The sequence below is a fragment of the Gossypium arboreum genome, chromosome 9, assembly GCF_025698485.1.
Source record: "Gossypium arboreum isolate Shixiya-1 chromosome 9, ASM2569848v2, whole genome shotgun sequence".
NCBI lineage: Eukaryota > Viridiplantae > Streptophyta > Magnoliopsida > Malvales > Malvaceae > Gossypium > Gossypium arboreum.
Window position 1 is genome coordinate 77,693,192 of NC_069078.1, and position 22,840 is coordinate 77,716,031.

General features: G+C 29.7%; 1 protein-coding gene across 2 annotated transcripts; it reads right to left on the reverse strand.

The window, feature by feature from the left end:
- Window positions 1-4,870: 4,870 nt before the first annotated feature.
- Window positions 4,871-9,297, reverse strand: LOC108457342 (serine/threonine-protein kinase D6PKL1). Of its 2 annotated transcripts, none has more exons than XM_017756354.2 (3): window positions 9,047-9,297; window positions 6,418-8,376; window positions 4,871-5,922 (listed from the first exon to the last, which is right to left on the reverse strand). In XM_017756354.2, the coding sequence occupies exons 2-3, from the start codon at window positions 8,193-8,195 to the stop codon at window positions 5,076-5,078; spliced, it is 2,625 nt and encodes an 874-aa protein (XP_017611843.1). In that variant the 5' UTR covers window positions 8,196-8,376; window positions 9,047-9,297; the 3' UTR covers window positions 4,871-5,075. The 2 variants fall into 2 exon arrangements, with proteins under 2 accessions (XP_017611843.1, XP_017611844.1); XM_017756355.2 differs by having other exon boundaries at window positions 6,418-8,199; window positions 9,047-9,257.
- Between the last annotated feature and the right edge of the window lie 13,543 nt (window positions 9,298-22,840).

Genomic DNA, 22,840 nt, shown 5'->3' on the forward strand with positions numbered 1-22,840 from the left:
AGGCCTATTTTGCCCAGCCCAGGCCCAAATTAGATAAACAAAACCAAATAAATAATTAAACAAGTTCAAGTCCAATTGTTACAAGCCCGGAATAATAAAAAAGCCTAATGGCCCACATGGCCCAACATCTCAAGCTAGCAGGAAACCCTAGCTTCACCATGTACGCCCTCGGCGCGCACATCGCCCGAGGGTCGATTCCCCTGGCCACCTTGCACCAGAATGGTAAAATCCACCGTTGACCTCGCAAAACCTGCAAAAGAAACATAGAAACAGCAAAGGAATGGCGAAGAAATAGTAACAAAAAAGAAGAACACGCAAACGAAAAGAAAATATTGTGTTTATTCGGCTATAAAAGCCACAAACTGGAATGTAAATTTTTTACGAAATATTAATGAAAAACGAGACCAAGAATTTTAGAAGGTGATTTTCTTTCTTTTTTTTTTAAAGCATAAAACAAACAAATAAATAAAGCTTACCGTTGGTTCGCCTACTTTCGTCGCCAGAGGGGAGTTTCACTGACGTTGAAGGTTTCAGAACCTTTAGGAGTTGGGCTAAGCTTCGACGACGGCGAAAAACATACGGGCTAGGGCTAAAAATTGCCCTTTTTTACCCTTTTTCTCTCTCTCCTTCGCTAATGAAAGGCCTTGCCTTCAGATCTTTTTGAAAAAGAGGCTGAAAGGGCTAGTTTTGTGCATCCCCGACCACCGACCACTGTGGACCACCAGCGGTCTTGTGGCCAGAAAGGGAAGGGGTGCGAAAGAGGGGGAAACTGAGAGAGTTCTCAGTATTTTTGAAAAATGAAAGCTGATATTTCATTTTTTTTTTCTATTTTTTGCTATTTATATAGGGTGCAATACGACGCCGTTTTGGGCTTAAGCACCCATGGCGAAAACGATGTAGTTTAGGCCATGACCCGAAATCCGACCCGAATATCCTTTAAGATCCTCGTGTTTTTGCACGGAGGGGAAATTTATTATTTCGGTCCCTCCACTTTCTAAAGGCTGTTCAATCTGATCCCATTTTCATTTTTTCTTTCTTTTAAATTTGGCCATGCGATATCATTGTATTTCTAATTTGGTCCTTCGATTTGCCAAAGAATACAACGCATTCAATAGGGTTTGGGGTATTTCCCCAGTTAATCCCCAACCTTTTTTGCGCAATTCATTTTAGTCCTTGAGCCAGTTTTAATTATTTTATTATTTATATTTTGACCCTTTCTATTATTTATTTATTCCAATTTGTCCTTTTGATTTTATTTAAGTTATATGTGAGTCCTTTTATTTTAATTCATTTATTTACTTGTTTAGTTATTCAAGATTCTTTTATTTATTTGTTATTTCATTTACCTTCTTGTTTATATATTATTCATTCATACATTTACTTATTTTTATCCTTGTATTCACTTATTATTCTTTCATTTTTATTAGTCGTTCATTTTATCTATGTCTTCATTATCATTGGTATTTTATTATCTATTATTATCATTATTATTATTTATTCATCTATTTATTTATTACCCATTTTGTACTTATATATATTATTCGATTTCTATTATTATTATTATTATTATTATTATTATTATTATTATTATTATTATTATTATTATTATTATTATTATTATTATTATTATTATTATTATTATTATTATTATTATTATTTGTTTATACATTTTATTACAAATTGTACTCCTAATTTCATTTATATCTTAATTCGGTCCTTTTATTTTGATATTCTTTAATCATTTTCCTTAATATTTATTTATTGTATCTATTTATTTATCCCTTCACTCACATATTTTATTATTATTATTATTATTATTATTATTATTATTATATTTTATCTCGTTTTTGCTATTTTATTTTTATTTTTATTTTTTTTACATTTGACATTATGTATATCTATTTTACCTACTTATTTATTTATTATTTCATTCATTTTAAACATTTCTATATTATGATCACTTGTTTTTATAGCATGCATTTCGTTTTATTACTTTAGTTATTCATCAAGACTAGTCTACTAATATTGTATTCATCTTTGTAATTACATCATCATATTTATTATTATGCATATTTATACTTGATTCATGATTGCCATCTTATATTTGTGTTGTGTCATTATCATCATAAATCCAAGTTGCATCATCATTTATTAAATACAAGTTTATATTTTAGCCATACTCAAATGAATTAAGTGTATATCATTTTTAATATTTCATTAATTTTTACTCAAATTCATAAAAGAGGAATTTTTTAGGCAATGTTCTACATTTGAAAATTCGAGAAAGTCATGCCCTAACGTACTGGGCTTCGATTTTTCTTCGTTTAACTTAAATAGTGGAATATCCTTTTAAATCAAATACATGAGTTTTAAATATAAAAGCTTATTCTCGAAGGTAAAATGTCGTGCCCTAACTTACTGGATGTGTCATTACTTCGAGATAAGAAGGTCTTTAACATCTATTTTGATTTATCTAAGCATTTTTTGTAAAATTAACATTAACACAAAGGGGAACCATATTTTAAAACTCTTTTCAAGTTTTCTACTCTCGACACTAAGACACCAATTATTCAACTAAGTACCAATTTTGGGTGTTACGAAGGTGCTAGCCCTTCCTCGTATGTAACTGACTCCCGAATCTGTTTTCTAAACTTCGTAGACCAAAAATTGTCGTTTTAATAAACCAAATATTTTATTAAAATGATCATGAGACGATCCGATCACACCTAATAAAAAGGATCGGTGGTGACTCCTATTTTTTCGTTTTTAAAACCAAGTCGACCGTTTTAAAAAAAAAATAGTTTCGATAGTAGTGATGCGAATGACAATATATCACGAGTTATTTTAGACAAAATACGGTAGTTTGAAGTATTTTCCTCCCACCATTATAAAGCATCAAATTTACCAGAATCACCCAAATAGATAAAACAACCGTTAGTTAGATAGACATCTAAGGGTGAGTTTGGATGGGTGGTGCGTTTAGCTGCGGTTAGTGTAAAAACAGCGGTGGCGGTGAGATTAATATTTATTTAATATTAAGCTTTCTTAGTTTTATTCATATGCTTCATCGTTACATCTTTTATATTGTTTGTCTCATCTAATTCTTTATGTGGTTAATGGTTTAGTGATCAAAATAAGAGTAAAATTTGATTTAAGATAAGATTTGTAATTTAATTTTTAATTTGTTCTTCTGTGTTAATTCTAAAAATTTGTCAAAAGAAAATCTACAAATATCATAAAATTCTAATAAAAATCTAAAACTTATAATTTATTATTTAAAAATATGAAAATTTTAAATTATAATTATGCAAAAGATTTAAAATGCAATCAAATCTCTATACTTCCAAATGCTTAAAAGGAAAAGATATTGTTATCCTGAGCTCATTAAATTATGTAGACTTAAAAATTCTTCTACTCAAGTTACATATATTAAAAACCCTATCACATGCTTATACATGTGGATACCACGAGTTTAGAATACAAATGTGTGTTTAAGAATAACATACAATAAATAGTGAAACATATAGTTTGAAACTAATTAATTATAATAACACATGAAATATGTACGATATTTAAAATAAAAATATATTAAATTGTGAGTATAATAAAATTTAAACACATAAATACATTAGGTTGACAACACTATAATTGTTTATCATAATGTTGTCATCAATTATGAGTTAGTATCAAGTTGACTTGTGACACCAAATTTCAATCAAGTGACATTATCTATATTCACAAATTTTGTGAGAGAAAACATTTTATGTTAAAAGTTATTTTTTTAAAAAATTCTAATCAAGAATTATTATTGACGTAGTGATAAAGAATTTGTTTTAAATCTATTAAACATGGGTTCAATCTCTAAATATATTAATTTTAGTATTTTATTTAAAAACTATATAAAAGTATGAAAAACATAAAACCATAAAAATAATAATAGTAGTTATTTAATAGTATAAATATTTATCATAATCAAGGTTAAATTATTTTATGATTAAATCTAAATTAAAAATAATAGTTTAAAATTGATTAAATTAAATCTTTGACTATTTATATTTTCAGATTTATCATTCAACTTTTATCTATTTTTTGATAATTGAGATAAGGTTTTCAAGGTTGAATCAAATTTTCATGGCATGCTATACAAGCATCTTGCCATGAGGAGAATAACTTTCTTTTTCTTTTCTTTTTTTTCTTTTTACTATATTTCATATTCGTTTTAGGATCTATAACAATTAATTTTTCGAGAATTTGTGGTTGTCTAATAATGTTGTCTCTAAATTTTTATTTTTTAGAGCTAAAAATAACAACTTATCTTTTGGTTTTGACAAAATAAAATAACTACTTATCAAATAAAGTTAAAAGGGACATTAAATATAAATAATGATAATAATAATCATAAATATATATATAACACTATAATAACAACCAAAACAAATCTTAGTACAAAAATTAAGAATTTTAACAATGGCGAAAAGTAAATATATATATGTATATAAATCCCTCTTTGAAGTCAATATTTCATCAATAAAGAATAATGACCCAAAAGACGGCGACGACATTCGGAGAAGATAGAGACGAATCTGGTATTTTGGTTATGGAGTAACTGCGCTGCAAGCAGTAGTAGGAGTGATCAAAACTAACTATAGTTCATGTCACAACACAAATAATTTTGTCATATAATATTAAGTAACCGAAATTATGGTAGAATATATGAACATAACCCACCAGTTGAAGTAGATGAATTTAAACATAAACACATTTAAATGCACTTTTCTTTCGATCTAAAAGTCATAAAAGCATGCATCGCGATAAACAGGAGTAGAAAGTGGTGATCAACTAGCGGGAAAAATGAAAGAACATATACAACTTACACTAACTAAACATTAATTGTTGAAATATAAGATTTTGGTGTCTGATAATATGACAAAATCTGGCGACAGCTTTACCAAGTATTCTCAATTAAATATACATCATGGGCTACATTATTAATTACAACAAGGGAAGCATGGCTCATGGCCAGCCATGGAGAAGGGTATCCTATGGAAATCCATCTCCTAAAGTACATGTTTACATCAAAACAGCTCAAATTCAAGGTGGTCTCCTGTACCTTTACATTCCAAATAATTGCTCTCTGCTCCCGGGGACATCGTGCTCAGAATCCCAAATTCATACAACTCTGGCAGTTCCGGTGGAACAGCACATCGTATCAAAGCCCAATTCAAGCCTTCAAAGAAAGGATGTTGCTTGATTTCCGCAGCCCCTTTTTCTGTTCCCAGCCGATTCTCTGGCTCCTTCACCAGCAGCCCTCTGATGAGATCCCTTGCCTGGAAACTCACAAGAGGGCTGTCTGGGAACTTAAGGCTCTCTAGCACAACATTAGTTAACGTTTCTTCATTACCTGCACCTTTAAAAGGTGTCCTACCATAGAGAAGCTCGTAAAGGAAGATACCGAAGGTCCACCAATCAACAGCAGCTCCATGACCCTCTCCTTTAATGATCTCAGGAGCCAAGTACTCGTGCGTCCCAACAAAGGAATTGGATCTTGCATCGGTAGGCTCAGCCACAAGCTGTGGCAGTGATCTGACTTGGGCAACAAGGTCAGATTTTACCTTCCTCTTGGCTTTTGCAGCAGCAGGCAAGAACCTAGGACTGAAGCATGCGACTTGACAAGATGGTTCAATGCACAAGGGTTCTATGCAGCTAGATCCTGTGCCCGGACCAGACATCCTAGCAGGATCCAAATTTGATGAAGTTTTCAGGAGAGTTGGACTAACTGTGCATCTAAGTGAAAGGTCAAAATCTGTGAGCATTATGTGGCCATCTTCTCGAACCAGAATGTTTTCTGGTTTCAAATCACGGTAAACAACTCCAAGCATGTGCAAGTACTCCAAAGCAAGCAGGACTTCAGCTACGTAAAACCTGCATTTAGAATAACATATATAACCAATTCAGATAATATTGATGTCAGATTGTCTGAAAAAAGAAAATGAACTAGAGCATAGAAAGACTCTCATTCAACTCACACATTGTCTTTATATCATACCGCACCACCATCACCACAACAAAGAAAACTAGTCAAAACAGCAGAGATAGAGCCTAGCATAAACAACTAAAAACCGATGTTAAACAAGTCACTCTGAGACAAGCTTAACACTTCCAATCCTTCACTCGGATTTCAGGGGAGTTCCAAGAGAATTAGGTGGAAGCATCTATGACCTATCATGGCCACATCTGAACCATTTCATAACTTTAACTGGATATGCTAGAAATATAATGCTAAACTTATTGTGCTTTAGATGTTCAAACCGAGTGAATGACCAACATGCAAAATCAAAAGTTCTGCCTGCTAGCGTGACATACCCAGCCATGTATGAACGCAAACTGAATGAATGACTTATCACCTAAGCATCTTACCTAGCTGCTGGCTCAGGAAAATATCTCCCAGGCTGCCTTTGCCGAAGGACATGCAGGTCCCCACCAGGACAGTACTCCATAACTAAACATGATAAGTTATCTGAAGTGAATTGGGTATATAAAGTAGGGAGAAAAGGGTGATCAAGCATCCGTAATATTTCTTTCTCTGTCTGGGCCCTTGGCAATTTCTTCCTTCTTGCCAAAAATTCGTTGTCCATGACTTTTATAGCAAACAAGCAGTTTGTACCAATAAGCTCAGCAAGATATACCGTCCCAATATCTCCACATCCAAGCTTCTTCAAAAGATTGAAATGCCGCAACCCCAAGACCCCTTCCTGCATCTTAATGTGGCGGATGGCTGCCCACCTCACATCCTTTGACATGTGAGGTTTGTTGCTACAGCTATACCTACTTAAATTGCTGTCATCACTGATGCTTGTGCTAGTACTATCACCAAGGCTACTGGAACTTTGGGAGAAGTGTCCCTTTTCTCTTGATTTTGGGCTCTTTTTAGCCCTTGGAACGGCAGCAACGCTGCTGTTAGAGTTATTTACCATCAATGTTGGTCTGCGCACATCAGAATTCACATGACTTGAGCTCACTTCAGTACTAATCCCAGCTGACTGCAACTTCACAGATTCTTGATTAGATTCGTTATTTGAACTCTTCAAAGAACAGTGGCACCTCTGACAAACTAACTCACCTGCAGTGGAATCCAAGCTGCTAGTTACTTCACTGAAAGTATTAGCAGCAGAAGAGGAGCCCTGCTTTATTTTCTTCTTGCCAGAACTACTTTTGTTCCTAACAACTATTTTGGCCACCCGTGGTACATTTCTTGTCATCCTGCTTACTCTTTTGCCACTAATTGAGCTAGAAGAAGAAACAATTTGCGACCTGCCTTTTCGTACCGACTTTGGCGTTGATGCTCTTTCTGGCAACTTGTTTGAACCAGGCAGAGTATTTTCAGGTTCTAACATATCATCATCACCATAAGAACAAGATGGAAAAGATGCAGATGAATGCTTCTCTTTCTGATGCAACTCTGCCTTTGGTGCTTGACTTTCAACTTCTAGTGGTGCAGAAACATCAGTTGGAGTTGATACAGAAGTGTCAGTGCTAATTTCTGGTCTTGCACGAGCAAATCGAGGAGAAGAATTAGCACTTTGACTCAATGACTTATTCTGGGAAGCTTCATGTGACACAGCAGTCATTCTAGAAGTTGATTTGCTTTCTTCAGGCACCAAAGATACTTCAACCATGTCCCTCTTGTTTTCATCTCTGTGAAGACCAGATCCACCAGCAGGTTCAACTACAACTGAATTGAACCAATTTTTTATCCTTCCAGCTTCAGACGCCACAGGAGAACTAGTTGACATTGATAACCGTTTCATAGCAGCCATTTCCGATGCCTTAGAAATGCAAAGATCCCTAAGTGCCTGCTTCAGAGACAACGAATCTGAACCACCAATTCTAGGAGAGCGGGGCATCCCCACTGCAATTGGCTTCTTCATTGCATTTTTCTTTAAAGAGCTTGAGCTTGCACCTCCTTGGTATGAAACACTTAAACCTTTGGGACCTTTCAGATTGATAGCCTCAAAAAGCTGATTAATATCATCTTCTAGAGATTCCTTATACCCTATTTTCAGCGCATTAGGCTTTCTATCTTTGTCACGTGCACCCAATCCTGAATTTGGTCGGTACTGCCATCGAGATTGTTGTACTGGTTCCGACTCTTCGCTTGCTTCAACTATTTCGCAAGTACCAGAATATGAACCCATCTAACTGTTACACAGGATAAATTATTCTCAGCAGTATCCTAAAAGAAAAGGTACGGATATCACCCTCAAAATTTATACTAATTCATGTTTCTGTATCAACCAACTTCAAGGACCCAAATTCATAGCTACTTGTCACTTTAATTTCATCAAATCAATTCTGAAGCTCATACATCCCAACAACCTAAAAAGACATCCAATTAGAAAACCATTAAAACAAGAAGTATATAGAAAGGCCAAAAAAATAACAGTTAAGAAATATATATATAAATATATACTATATCTAATATGTTTATATGACTACATTGAACTATAAGCACAAAAAATCACATAAGAATCTCGTGATGTTTAAATTTAAAATTTCACAATGAAGGAAGCCAAATTAGCTAGAATAATTAAAGACTACTGCCGTTTTCACAGCTTTAATGTATCATGACTAGTTACAGGACCACATGCTATATTTAAACTAACATTAAATGGTTAACAAAAAGGGATTCAGACTAAAAGTCAAGCACAAATGTTAGCTCTATTTTTCATGTTCTTTTACATTAGTTTTTTTTTTCTTCCAGGAATTTTTTCTAAGAAACAAGTGAAGCTAAATCCAAGTGCAACTAAACTTTGGTCCATTCCCAGCTTATTAAAAAATAAAATAAAATCACTGATCCAACAAGGATACCAAGAATAAAAACACTATTAACTGTCAATCAAAGCCGAACACGAAAAAGAAAAACGAAAAACACAAACAAAATTAAAAATCAAACCCAAACACTCTAAGAGCTCCAACATACTTCAAAACGTGTTGCAATTTATCAAATCCAACCCCAAAACTTGAATTAAGAGAAGAAAAACAGTACCTTGAGGAAGATGAAGAGAAATGAAAGCACTTCAGAACGGATTCCCCGAGTAAAAGGGTGAAATGAGAACGTTTTTAGGGATCGGAAACCCTAAAACCAAAGACGATTTGAAGACACAGGAACAGAGAGAGAGAAAGTAAAATGGAACTTTTGTTTTATTTTATTTTTATTTTTTTTTAGATTTTACTGTTTGGGCTCTGATTTTTTTGAAGGACGAAAATGGGGCCACCATATATTGAAGTGGGTCCCCCGTAGCAGATTGGATGTGATACTGTTATATAGATTTAATAACCGAATATTTTATTATTATTTTTACTTTACACAACGTGTATATTAAATGAAGTCTCCTGTTAATAATTACAATTTGGTGGTGTTGTAAATATTTTCATTACAGTTTTAAACATTCAATATCTAAAATTACTTACATCCCCTGCCCCTTGAAAATCAACTATAAATAGAATTAAATGAGATGAAGAAAATAGATCCACTTGAAAAGCGGCATTATAGTTTTCATTTTAGAATACATTTTTTTGTTGAATCAACTTCACATTCAGATTTAAAATACAATAATTAAATAAGAATAAGAAAAAAACTCTACTTCAACACTCACAATATGGCTCATAATTTAGAGTACCCTAATAAATGCCTTTGTTAATTCTAAAAACAAACATAATGAGGGATTGGTATTCAAATAAAATAATAATTTAATCTGCTTGATTATGCAATTGAGTTGACGAGTCCTATTATATTATCTTAATTCGATTTGAAATTTTTTTGAATCGAATCGAGTTAAGTGAAATTATTCTAGTTAAATTTAAAAATTAAACATCTCAAATTAAAATCTTTTACAATATAATTAATTCTATGTTAGATCACATAAATTTGAAACTATATATATTTGAATTTTTTTAAAGCAAAATAAAATAATAAATACTCTAGTATGATAAACTTAAATCATTAATTAACTGATTATTATTCTAGACAAGTTTTAATTTTTAACTTTCTTTATATATTTTTAGAGTTATTAGAATTTCTTAAAAATATAAATTTTAGAATTTTTATAAATATTTTGAATTTATGAAAATTATTTTGAATTATTTTTTTCAAGAGAGGCCAATTTACTCATTTTCAAACTTGCTAGGGGCCAAAAGGGTATTTCCAATAATTTGATATTCGAACTATTTAAATTATAAAATTCGACTCGATTCAAATTCGAAACTCAAATTTTCTTATTTGAATTGGCTCGAATAATTCTAATAACTTATTTTAATTAACTCAAAGTTTGAATTTATTTATTTATTTTTCTAATCAAATCGCTTAAGTTGAATGATATTAACTTATCAACTACATCTTGACATAACAAAATAAAACTACATTTATACACCAATATTCAAAGAAATTTAAAAATTCATAATTTTTCTTGCAAAATATAAGATCTTTTATATATATATATATATATATATATAAAGAGATGGTAACCTTAAAAAAAAATAAACCACACTAAAATTGGTTCTAACCTTAAGAAATCAAAAGACACTAAAATGTAAAATCATTTACTTAACAATAAAACAAAAACGTAACTCTCAAGAATTAAAAATATTAATTTGATATAAATAAAAATCAATTTCTTAATAATAAAATAACATTAATTAAAATATATAATATAATTGAACCTAAAGTTAAAATTTTAAAGTTTAATCATATTTAAAAAAATAAAACTAATAATTTTTTATTGTAAACCATTTTGACATTTTACCATTTGTTAATTTCATTTATATTTTTGTATGAGCCTTAAATTGATAAATACTTTTTTATGAATTAATTTAAAAGAATGTTAATTTAGATATCTGTAATGTCTTTATTAACTCCTAACGGCTCATTTAAGAGTTGAAAATATATATTTCATATAAGTATTTAGAATAAATATTTATAATTACCTTAAAAATTATAATTAAAGCATTATAAAATCTAGTTAAGAAAAATACTAAATTAATATGTTCAACAATAAATTTTGAAAACTATTCATATTTCAACCTTAAAAAATTTCAATTTAACTTTTGCATGCACAAACTTTGTATAAAAATTAATTTTTTTAAAAATAAAATAGAAAAGCTAATAAAAATAATTTAATAATAAATGTGATATTTAAAATACAATTAATTCTAATAAATACTATAAAAGTAACTTCCAGCAAATTAAAAAAATCAAAAACACAAATAATTAAAATAATTAACTAGCTTTTTCAAAATATCTAAATTGTCATTAACTTTTAATATCTAAATTACTCCTACTCCTAACTTTTGATACCTAAATTACCCATATTTATCCCCAATAACTCTCAAAAGAGTTGGTTTTATATTATATATAGATTTATTTGAAAAAATTGACTTAAATAATTTTATAAATACATTTAAAAATAATGTTATAAACTTTTGATATTTTTCTACTTAAATCATTGTTACTAAGGTCACATTTGGTATTTTAAAAGTAAAATATGAATGTTGTGCTAAATTTATATACTTTTTTTCATTCTTTAATTATAAAATTATAAAAATATTATTTTTTAAACTATAATTAATGTTATTACCACACTTCAATCCTTTTACAACTCCATCAACTATTTTAATATGTTCTCCATTACCAAATGGGGACTTTAACTAGTTATTCTCCTCATCCATTGTCATCTCAACATTTTTAGTTCCATTTAAGTTGATTTCTCTTACACTGATACCATTTTCATTATTTTTAATTCCACCATTATTATCATTAGATCTGTCCAAAAGTTGACTAGCCCGCCCATCCTGATATGTTGGGTCTAAATTTAATTTAAATAATAAAAATATTTTTTAATTTAATTTAAATTTAATTATAAAATATATAATATCATTTCTAAAAAATATTTTTTTTATTTTTGTAATAGTGAAATGCACTTTTTGGACAGGCTAAGCTAGCCCGAAAATGGATATAGGCTTGAAAAAAAAATGGAATCGAGCCTCGACCTAACCCAACCTAAAGACATCTCTAATCATCATCCTCCCCTAACTCTTTAATAATGTCAACGGATCTTTGGGCATCCTTCCCGTTGACACAATCTTTCTCATATCTCATACTAAAATCTTCAAAATATGACATTGTCATGTTCTTCAATGAGATTGCATTCTTATGGCTATGTATACAAATTAAATTAATCAATAAATACGATCAAATATAAAGACAAAAAATTCACTTAAATCAGGTACACATTTATTGAAAGATTCTTGCAACTAATTTAGTTTAGTTGATTCCATTATTTCACCTCCCTAATTAAGTAGCCTTTTCGCTCATTAAACATATCAATAGCAAGTTATTGTCGCCACATGATCCACTCATTACAAAACTCAATTCCAGAAATTAATATGTCATTCGTATCATCTCTAACTTTCGCACTACTTGAAACTTCATTATTCTATTCCAATGAATCATAAAACATTTCTTTGCAAATATAATTATGAAGCAAGCATCATACAAGGATAATTTAGTTTTGTGTCCTAGTTCAATAAAAAGATGGGCTTCTAAATACATACTTCCTTATCTTTAAGAGATCACACCTTTCAACTACAATTCTTATAAAATGAATTGATTCATGTTGAGAAACTCTTCAGCGTTAATGGGTTGATTGCCATGTCTCTACTTGTTTAAGTGATATCGTTGCCCCATAAAAAGGATGAATCTAGCATCAGTAAGATAACAACAACCAATAAGCTTTCAAGTTATTTCCTTTACTCAAAGCATCTCGAAGAACTCTCCCATCAATATTTGGTCATTCCCAACCAAATCGTGCATATGTAAATTGCATGTCAAGGGTACATGTTGCTAAAACATTAGTGGCTACATCATTTTTTTTTATATGATACTTAATTCTTTCTTCAAGTACTGCTTGGACTTTGATATGAGTTTTGACTAATGACCTAAGACAATTCTAAGAATTTATAAGAAAAATTATTTTCAAATTAACCTAATTGATTTCAGTAATATGTATAACAAATAGACAATATTATTTTCAAATAATTACCTTGAACTATTTCCACCTGTCATTGGTTGAAGCACTGAGAATACGCTCGAGCTTCCCAAATAGTAGGTCTTGAATTTTTATGACACTAGTAAAGATTTTATTGAAGTACAAACTAAATATTTTGTCTGACCTTAAAACGTATCACTACAAGTTTTATTTTAATCTTATAAGAAAGCATGAAAAGAAAATTTTCTACTTATTAACAAGATTTTGCATTCCTTAACTCTTTTTTTTTTCATACTAATTGGAACAATTTTTTTAAAAAAAAGCAATTTTAAATATTCTTTAACTTATCAATACAAATTTGTTCACCATGGACAAAAGCTATAATCTTATATTGTTTAGTAAAAAAAAATCCAAAGTATATAGGACTTTATTTTCGGCTTATAAAAGATACGCTTTTTTAACAATTAGGTGTAGACAATATCAATTTATTAATGTCATCATCTTAATCCAATGATTTGACACACCTAAAAGCTTGGTGACTAATTTTAGTGTTTTGTTTCAGGTTGAAAGTTTTCAAGTCTTTTTTGAACTCCTTTCTTATGTTGTTTTTTTTTTTTTGGGGGGTAGTTAAGTTTGCTCTTTCATAGTGAATGCTAACATATTGAAAAATAAAACATGAATAGTTGTCGGCACCATTAAAACCATTTCCTCAATAATTGCAATATCTTTTGATAAAACTATCTGTCAAACCTTTCTCTCCCTCACAAAGAGAAAATCAAACTAGTCATTGTTTAATTTGCTGCAACAGAACCCTCAATGAATCAAATTTATTTATAATTAAAATACTTTATAAATACTAATATTTATGAACAAGGAAATAAAAATATTTATATGTGAAAGAATAAATGACGATGATTGAAAATTTATCCTATTTATGACGGAGCAAAGAGCCATTTGACAAGGCGGTTGAAGCTATAGGAGAGATCTTATAAGAGAAAAATGTGGAGTGGCATAGAATGGGTTGACTCTAGTTCCAAGCTTTAAGCCCTGCATATCTTTAGCCCTTTTTTCAAGTTACCACATGTTAAGTTATGCTTGATGCATTAAGGAAAGTGGTCTATTATTATAGGTCTAGATAGAGTTGCATTATGATATGCTCTAGGTCAACTTGAATAAGACACTTTAGTTGAAGCCTGGTGTGATAAGTAATGCGTATGACCTACTTAATCATCAAGTTGAGGGGTTTCTATAAAGGATTTAACTCGAAAGGTTTGCTCGCACTATTTATAGTGATGATTCTTTAAATTGTTCACGCTATCTATAAAATTTATACTCAGGCTGACTTAACGGGTGTGTTATCTATTTTTTGATATTGGCGATAAATCAACACAAATAAAAGATGAAAATAAAAATTTTGATTGCCACAATCCTACATGTATACACATATGCTGGCCATGTTATCTATCCATGGACGATGCCGAGCAACCAAGGAATACAAGGAAGATTAAAAAAAGTGTTAATTTTTTCAGTATAAAGAATGATCTGCTTTAGCATATTTTTAGTTGAATTAATTATATTATTTTAAGATGTATCACCTCGTTTTAGATCCTCTTCCAATGATACCTTCTATTATTTATGCAAACGTAGTTTCTTTTCGTTTTCTCTATTTTGTTTTTTTATTTGTAAGTCAGTCATTTCAAACAATGTTTCAAGAACTAAAGATATTTTAGTAGCATTTAGACATTTATTAAGGTAATGCATGTGAATTATTATTATTTTATAGGTTTAAGTTTTCATTTATGATATTAATTTTTCAAAATACATGTGGCAATTCTTTAATTTTGTAAGCGAATTTTATTTCGTTAAAATGTGTTAAATCGATTTATATAAATAATTTAAGTATAGTTCTTTTATTTAAATTTAGAAAATGTTTAAATAAAAAACTCAAGAATGAAATTAATAATTTAAGTATAATTTTTTTTATTAAAAGAAGTTTAAATATCATCCTAACAAAAAGTATATAATTTAAGTTCAACTTACATGTCAATTTTAAAAATAAATAAATAAAATGATTAAATATATATAATAATTGGACCACAAATAAATCTAAGTAATAAACAAAATATTAAATAAAGTAGCAGAGCCATCGTTCTCACATGGTATCAGCAGCTCCCAAGAAAAGGATTGTTTGGGTGTTTTGTCTTTGCCTCAAAGCGGAAGGTATGTACATCACTTTTTCACACCAAATTCATTTAAAAATATCCCTTAAAAAACGGTGCTACACTATGTCCCTAAATGATGAAAAATATTTAATAAATAAGCACATAGGATCCTGTTCTTTTCCATGGATTTATAGCTTTGTTTTCTTCTTTCCCTCGGACAAATTTGCCCCACTTAACCAATATACCATTAATCAACTTACTCTATATTTTGTTTGGTAGGAAGACTCATTATATTATTTGCTCAATAATAGCTTGTAATCCAAAATTGTTAAATATGGACTTTGTCTATTGAATTTGTTTAAAAGTATATAATTAATACTTAAATTTTTTTGGACTTGAACTTATATTTCATCACTTAAATTAGTGGTACCTTTACATTAACACCATTAATTTAGGCTGACGTGGCATTAATAGCCAATTTAGTGGTGACACGTAGTAGCTTTTCAATATGCCATGTAACGAGCATAAATTAAAAAAATAAAAATATCTTTAAAAATAAATAAATTTATAAAAAGTATAAATTTTTGTCTAAGTTCATTCTCAATGTGGGAAAATTATACTTTTTTTATTAATTTATATTTTTGTAATTTATATTTGTCACATGGCATGCTGAGAGGTTGACACGCATCATTAATGAATTGGCTAGCAATGCCACGTCGACATAAACTAACGGTGTTAAAGTGAAGGTACCAACCTAGGTGAGGAATACAAGTTCTGTTGGATTTGATGCCCTAAGTGTAGTATTTTAGTCTATGTACACTTGTATTTTTTTCAAACAGATTGGTCAATTAAATTATTCATGAATTATATTAATACTTTTTGTATATTGTCATCACGTGGTTTTTGCATGTAAAGCAAAATAGAAACAAATATTGGCTCACTAGTTGTCTAATGTTTAAACTAATACTATATGGTATTACGTGGTTAGATCATAATACAGAAATATAACTTATATTAGTAGACAAACCTAAATATGTCCTTAGTCTAATCGGAAATGAGCAAACTAATTGAAAGACTAATATGTCGTTTATCAAGTCTAATTGGGGAGATGTCTTATCTTGAGCATCGGAATGGATGACTCCCAGAAGATAAAAATATAGAGGTGATTGACTGGACTGACAATACATCGGACTGAACCCAAGAAAAATAGATCTTGAATCTATTTACGGATTTATTCACTTGTGACGTTCAAAGTGTGATACCTTAATCCTGAATGGATGATGGACTATGTATACGTAACTCGTATATTTTGATGTAAGTAAAAGCCTGAGTTCAAATAAATAATAAACTAAAAGCTGGTGCATTAGGTATACAACTTCTGCAGTATGTAGCGTCATTCACAACAGTAGAATTCATAGCCCAAGACTCGTAAGATTCGTAAATGATATCCTCTCATTGGCATTACATGGTAAATGAAAAGTAAACGTGGTCACCAGTCGTTCGTCTTTGTGATGGATGACTTGATTACTATTTGATAGTAATTGACTTTTCATGAAGGAAGATGTATTGGTTACTGTGAGATAGGATAGGATCATATTGGGAGAATGAGTTTATCCTAGATAGATTAATGATATCCTATGAGGGTAACATACTTATGACAAGATCATTGGACGAGCATTGATTAAGTTGCTTTCGTAATGGTATGTTATTTGGGAGAGCTAATTCACGATACTATAATGAATGACTTCGTGACTAAATAAGTTTAGAATTAATAGGTGAAAAGCTGAAACTTAATTTTAAGTCATTTGAACCCTATTTACATATGTCCAATCGATTCATTCGCTAGCTTGTCAAAACTAGAAATGAATTGTGCGTTGAATCAAATGAACAAAAATAGATAGAAATGGTAAAGTTAGAGAAATGAGAAACATTTGGAAAATGAACGTGGTTTCCTAAATGGAAATGACCTAGAGAATAAATTTGTGGTTTTCAAATTATTATTTAATTAAGTGATTAAATAATTGAAATTCAAAAATTGAAATAAATTTATTGGTCGGATAAATCCTTTGAATGTAAATATATTGAATATATTTTCTCAAAGATTCTTTTACTGATAAAATTGTCATGATTTTAATGAAATTAGAATTGAGTTGAGAAAATTATTTAATTAGAAAACTAATTTATTTAAGATGTTTATTTTGGGAAATAGAAAAATAAATATCAGGTTAGATTGAATTATAAAGTACTAGGCTAAAAGTCCAGGAAAAACTTGTAATTGGGCCCGATATGGGAGAGGCCCAAAAGCCTCTCATGTTTAATGATAGGGACGACAAACCTTAGTTTGTTTAACTAGGGTTGTGATCGTCTCTCTTCGTTCTCGCAAACGAAGAGAGAAATAAACATTAAAACAAATATAACTATAGTGACTTACTGCAAGTGTGATTGGTTAGTTGTAATATTTGTAGTGTTACAATGGAACACTAGAGTATTACAAGGATCAAACCCAAGAGAGTTAGTGATTTAGTGATTTCCATTTAAGAATGCATGCAAGAAAGGAGTTTAACTAGCTACTCATTATTTTCTATATTACGGCAGAGCATAAATTGAAGTTGAATTAAACTAATTAATCAACTACAACAAAGAATGACTAAATTGTAAATAAAGAAAAATATAAAACTACCAAAATAACAGATCGTGGTTGGTTAATTTACATGTTGTTAATTAACTCTCAAATTAGGGATCTAAATCACTCGCACTCCTAAATTGGCTCCCTTTTACCTTCCGTTCTCAGCTTTACCAACTTAGACAAATTAGTCTATTTTATCTCTCGATCTCACTGGCTAACCCGAGACTAAAGAATTAGTGCTCAACAAGATCTCCTCTCGGTCTCACTTGCCTAGATGTTCCCTTAGGGGCATCAATCCTAAGTTTTGAGATTTATTTGATTTAGTCTAGTTTATTACTATTTGGTCCTTAATCCAAAAATTAACTGAACAACATTTCCAACAACCACTCACCTAGGGTTTAGTTACTCATTGTCATATTAAAGCTAACAAACATGACAGAAACAACTCTTGAAGCCATCAACATAAAACTCAATAAAAAGATGAAAGATCGAATTTTTACTTGAGAAATGTAAATGCAAGTAAACTAACTGCAAGGTAAACAACAGAAAGCAATAAAGTTAAGATTTTTGGCAAATGAAAATAAAGAAAACTAATGTAACGATTAAAGAGTGATTACAACTAAGTTTAAGGTCCTTAACATGTAAATAAAACTAAGCTATAGTAAAATTTAACTTAACTAGCTAAGAAAATACAAAGGAAATAAAGAAACAAACAAAGGATTAAAACCCAAGAAGAAAACCACCCTAAACCTAAACTAAAAGATGGAGAGAATCCTTAAACTACAACTCCCTTTTTTTCTTTATCCAATAGTGGCTTTTAATAATTGATTTCTGACCCAAATGTTGCCTAAAGTGCCTTTGAACATTGGCTTTTGGTTGGTGTTTCGAATGGACAAACCCTACTCTGATGTCATTTTTTGTCCTTACACGACAGTGATATGCGATACCCAGGGTAGAATATCGTAATATTTTTAGCAGTCTCCAAAACGGGACGCTTCAAGTGGATGTTGCAATACCCAGGGTTGGGAATCATGACATCACTATAGATGGTCCCTTTTCTTCTTCAATTTGAGCCTGCTGAAGGTGTTGTGACTTCCATGAATCGATGTTGCAATACCCCCTTTCTAGTGTTTTTGCTCATGTTGGGCTTCTGATGGCTTTCTACAACACTCAATCAACCATTAAGTTCTCGATGACACATTTGGCCATATTGAGTCTCAAAAATAGCGTAAAACACACAAAAACCATTTATTAATATGAAATCTGAAAATAACTAAAAAGTAAATAAATGACATTTAAATTGCTTGAGAATAAACTCATTAAGTATAATGGAGAGCCTAATTTGACATATCAAATTACAACAGATCAGGTTGTCACCCCACCTAATCCTAGTTAGACTAGGAGTTCGTTTTTCTATTGAAATAAACTTCTACAATTAAATAAGGGTTTCACCATTTCTCCCTATAAATAGATGGCGCCGGTAAGGCTAAATATAAAACTTTAAGATATTGTTATTCTACTTGAAAATAATGAGAGTTTATTCTTTAAATATTAATTATAATTTCCTGAATAACAATTTTATTGGTTTCTATTCAAAGAGAGTTTTGTTTTCTCACTGAAAGTAAAGTAAACTATTTCATGTTTTGTGTTTGATTCGAATCGTTCAAGCCCACGCTCGAAGTAATTCATGGTATGAGAATAGCAGAGAAGGTCATTCGGTTGAAAGCCAAGAACAATAAGGATTTGTCTAGCCGAGAACACATGTGTGATTTCAGTAAATGGTTTATTACTATAAATATCACAAGTAGGCTTGATTTTCAATTTTTTATTTTTCGCTGTGTAATAACACCATTTTCGAATTGAATTTTTTTCCAACAAGTTCAGGGATCAATTAGGACTAAAGAAATTCAGGTACCAACTATATACGTTTGGACAAGTTTAGGGGACAAACTACATATTAACCCTAATATCTAATGTTTCAACTTAAATTTATTCAACACAAACTGCTATATGATTTTATAAATTAATTAAATTAGATTTCAAAATTTTATTTTAATAAACTTTGTGATTAAATATTAATTTCAATATACACTTTTATCGGTTAAAGTACATGGCAAAACTTTGTATTATAGAAACTGGATCAAATTAGTCGCCCTATTATTAAATGGATCGGTTTAGTCACTATACTATTAAAAGAATCATATAAGTCCAAAATGTATCGAACTAACATTTACTATATAAAAATAAAGATTGATTTTATTTTTAATTATATCTTAATTAGTGTTAGAGTTAATCAATTTAAATTTAAATTTAGCTCTATTAATAATATCCATTAGCAGCATTAAAGAAAATCATCAGTAAAAAGAATGATGGTTGGTAGTATTAGTACCTTAGAAGTATCATTTTAATTGATGATGAAGTAATGTGGTAAGTTGCTTATATAATGCAAAATAAACATTGTTTTATTCTTTCTTCTTTTTATTGTTATTGTTATTTCACGCCAAGTTGTTAACCAATGAGAGAAAAAAACAAAATAGATTTACCTTATAAGATTTTAATAATTTTTAATAATTACTATTTAATGTGTTTACTAATTTTATGTAAATATTTTTCGTATTTATTATGAATCATCATTATAATTGTTGGATGTTGTTTTATCTAAATTTTTTATTTTTAATTTAATATTACAATTTATTCTCTAATATAATTCTAAAATTTTATATTATTTTCAATAATTTTATATATTAATTCAATGTTTAATTAATTTTTTGATAAATATTGATTTTACAATGACATTCAATGGTGTTGTGATAAAATTCAAAGTTAAATTATTTTGAAAGAGCATATGGATAAGTAAATAGGTATAAATTTATCATTAACTACAATATATTGGTTTTTTTACTTTCTATATTATATAATATTGTATTCTTTTACTTGGTATTTTATTTTGGAATTAACTTGAATAATGATTCCAATTTTATTTATAAAACATTATTTACATTTTATATTATTAAATTTTAATTTATAATAGATAATTGTGTATATTTATCTGCCACGAGAAAGAAAATTAATATAAAAGAAATACAATTTTTAAATTTTGCTTGTGGAGTTAAAAACACACTATTAGTGTACTAAATAAAAAAAAAAACATATTTGCATATCTAGGGTTTTGTTATAGATCAAAATTTTCTATTAGATCTTGTACCTTATGTAAGTTGTGAATTTAGTACTTGTACTTTAATTTGGTCATTTTAGTTCTTGTATTTCTAGAATTTGAAAATTTTAGTCCTAATGAAATGATAACTATTAAATTCATTAAGTTAAGTTCTTATTTTTAAATTTTAATGTGTCAAATATATTATTATATGTGTAATATTATATGCATCATTATTTTCACATATTACTCATAAAAAATCATTTAATAGATTCAATGATTGTTATTTGCATTAAGACAAATTTTGAAATTAAAAATATATATATATATAGTCACTAAGAATGATCCAATTGGTAAAGCGTAGTCTAAATCTATAACTTTACGCATAATATATGACTAATGACATAATTTAACCAAACAGATTCATAATTTAACCAAACAGATTTAATCGTTATTGTTGGGCTAGATTTAAAATTTAAAATTTCGATTAAAAATGATCAAATTAAATTATAAATACTAAATCCACAATTTACACGAAGTACAAGGTCTAATAAAAAATTGACCTTTTTTATATATACTAAAAATAAAAATAAAAAAGAGAATACTATAAATTATACAAAATGGAAATAATAATCAGTTTTCTAGATAGGGATCAAACATGTCATTCACATAATATTGACAATACAAGCATATCAGCCCAAAAGCCCAATACCCCCACACAGAAACCCTAGCCACCCTAACTTTTCATCTGCCGCCTCGGAGGGAGGAGAGTGACCGGAGAGTCAAAATCCGCCATGACTGACTAAACAACAACCAGCAAATCCAGTGCCGAGAGTGAAATAATAATCTAAAATATTGGATGGATGGGAAAAGGGCGAGCATTTATCATAGTTACCTCGATTCACCCCGTGCATGCTAACTTGAACTGAAAAAATTCCTATCAAAGGCTGGCCCAAATCTGTCTGTGGGACGTGAAAACAATATACTCTTTGGACCCAACTCAAAGTAGGAAAATAATTTTGGGTTTAAGCCCATGTGACCATGTCTCGCGTGAGGGCTGTTTTGTTGGAGCACGTTGACGTGTATGAACATAAAAAGATCCCTTGCCACATCATCAATGACGTCAACTTCAACTCCCTGCAATTAAAGATCCTGAAAGCAAAAGAAAACACATAGGATTAAATTTAAAATTTCTTTTGATATGAATATGAATTTAAAAGGAGTCTACGTTCATAGAAAGACAAAGTACGACAAGATTCTGTACATATTTCACCATTCACACTTGTGTTTTGGAAGAAAATTCTAAAGATGTATTTCTTTATACATAAAAATAAATTTCATTTTCATTTTAAAATTCATAATGATAGAAGTTTCTTTATACATTAAAGTTTTCATTATCTATTAAAAATTAAGCTTCAGAAATAAAACTGTTATATGCGTATGTCTTTCTTTAATTTAAACATTTACTAGTTTTGTAGAATTAAGGTTTTTTTTTACCATTTATTTAAGATTCATAATTTTCAAAATTTGGAAAAAATAGTAGGGATTATGCCCATCCATTGGATTGAGTTTAAATTCTGTTTTAAAATATTTCTAAGTTTAAGCTCGTTTTTGGGTAAAATCGCCCAAAAATACTTGTTTTATTATTTAAAAGTTAATAAAATATTAAAAATTATTTTAATTAAATTTTAATTTAAAAATATTTTTTTTATTCTTTAAATTGAATTAGAATGGGGTTAGTGGTGGAAGAAGCATTGCCAGCAGTGATGAACGGCAGCCTTGATGCCACGTGGCTAAATCACGTTTACTTCTAAAGATCAGCCAATGAGAAGGGCAGCCTAGCCCTTTCCTATAA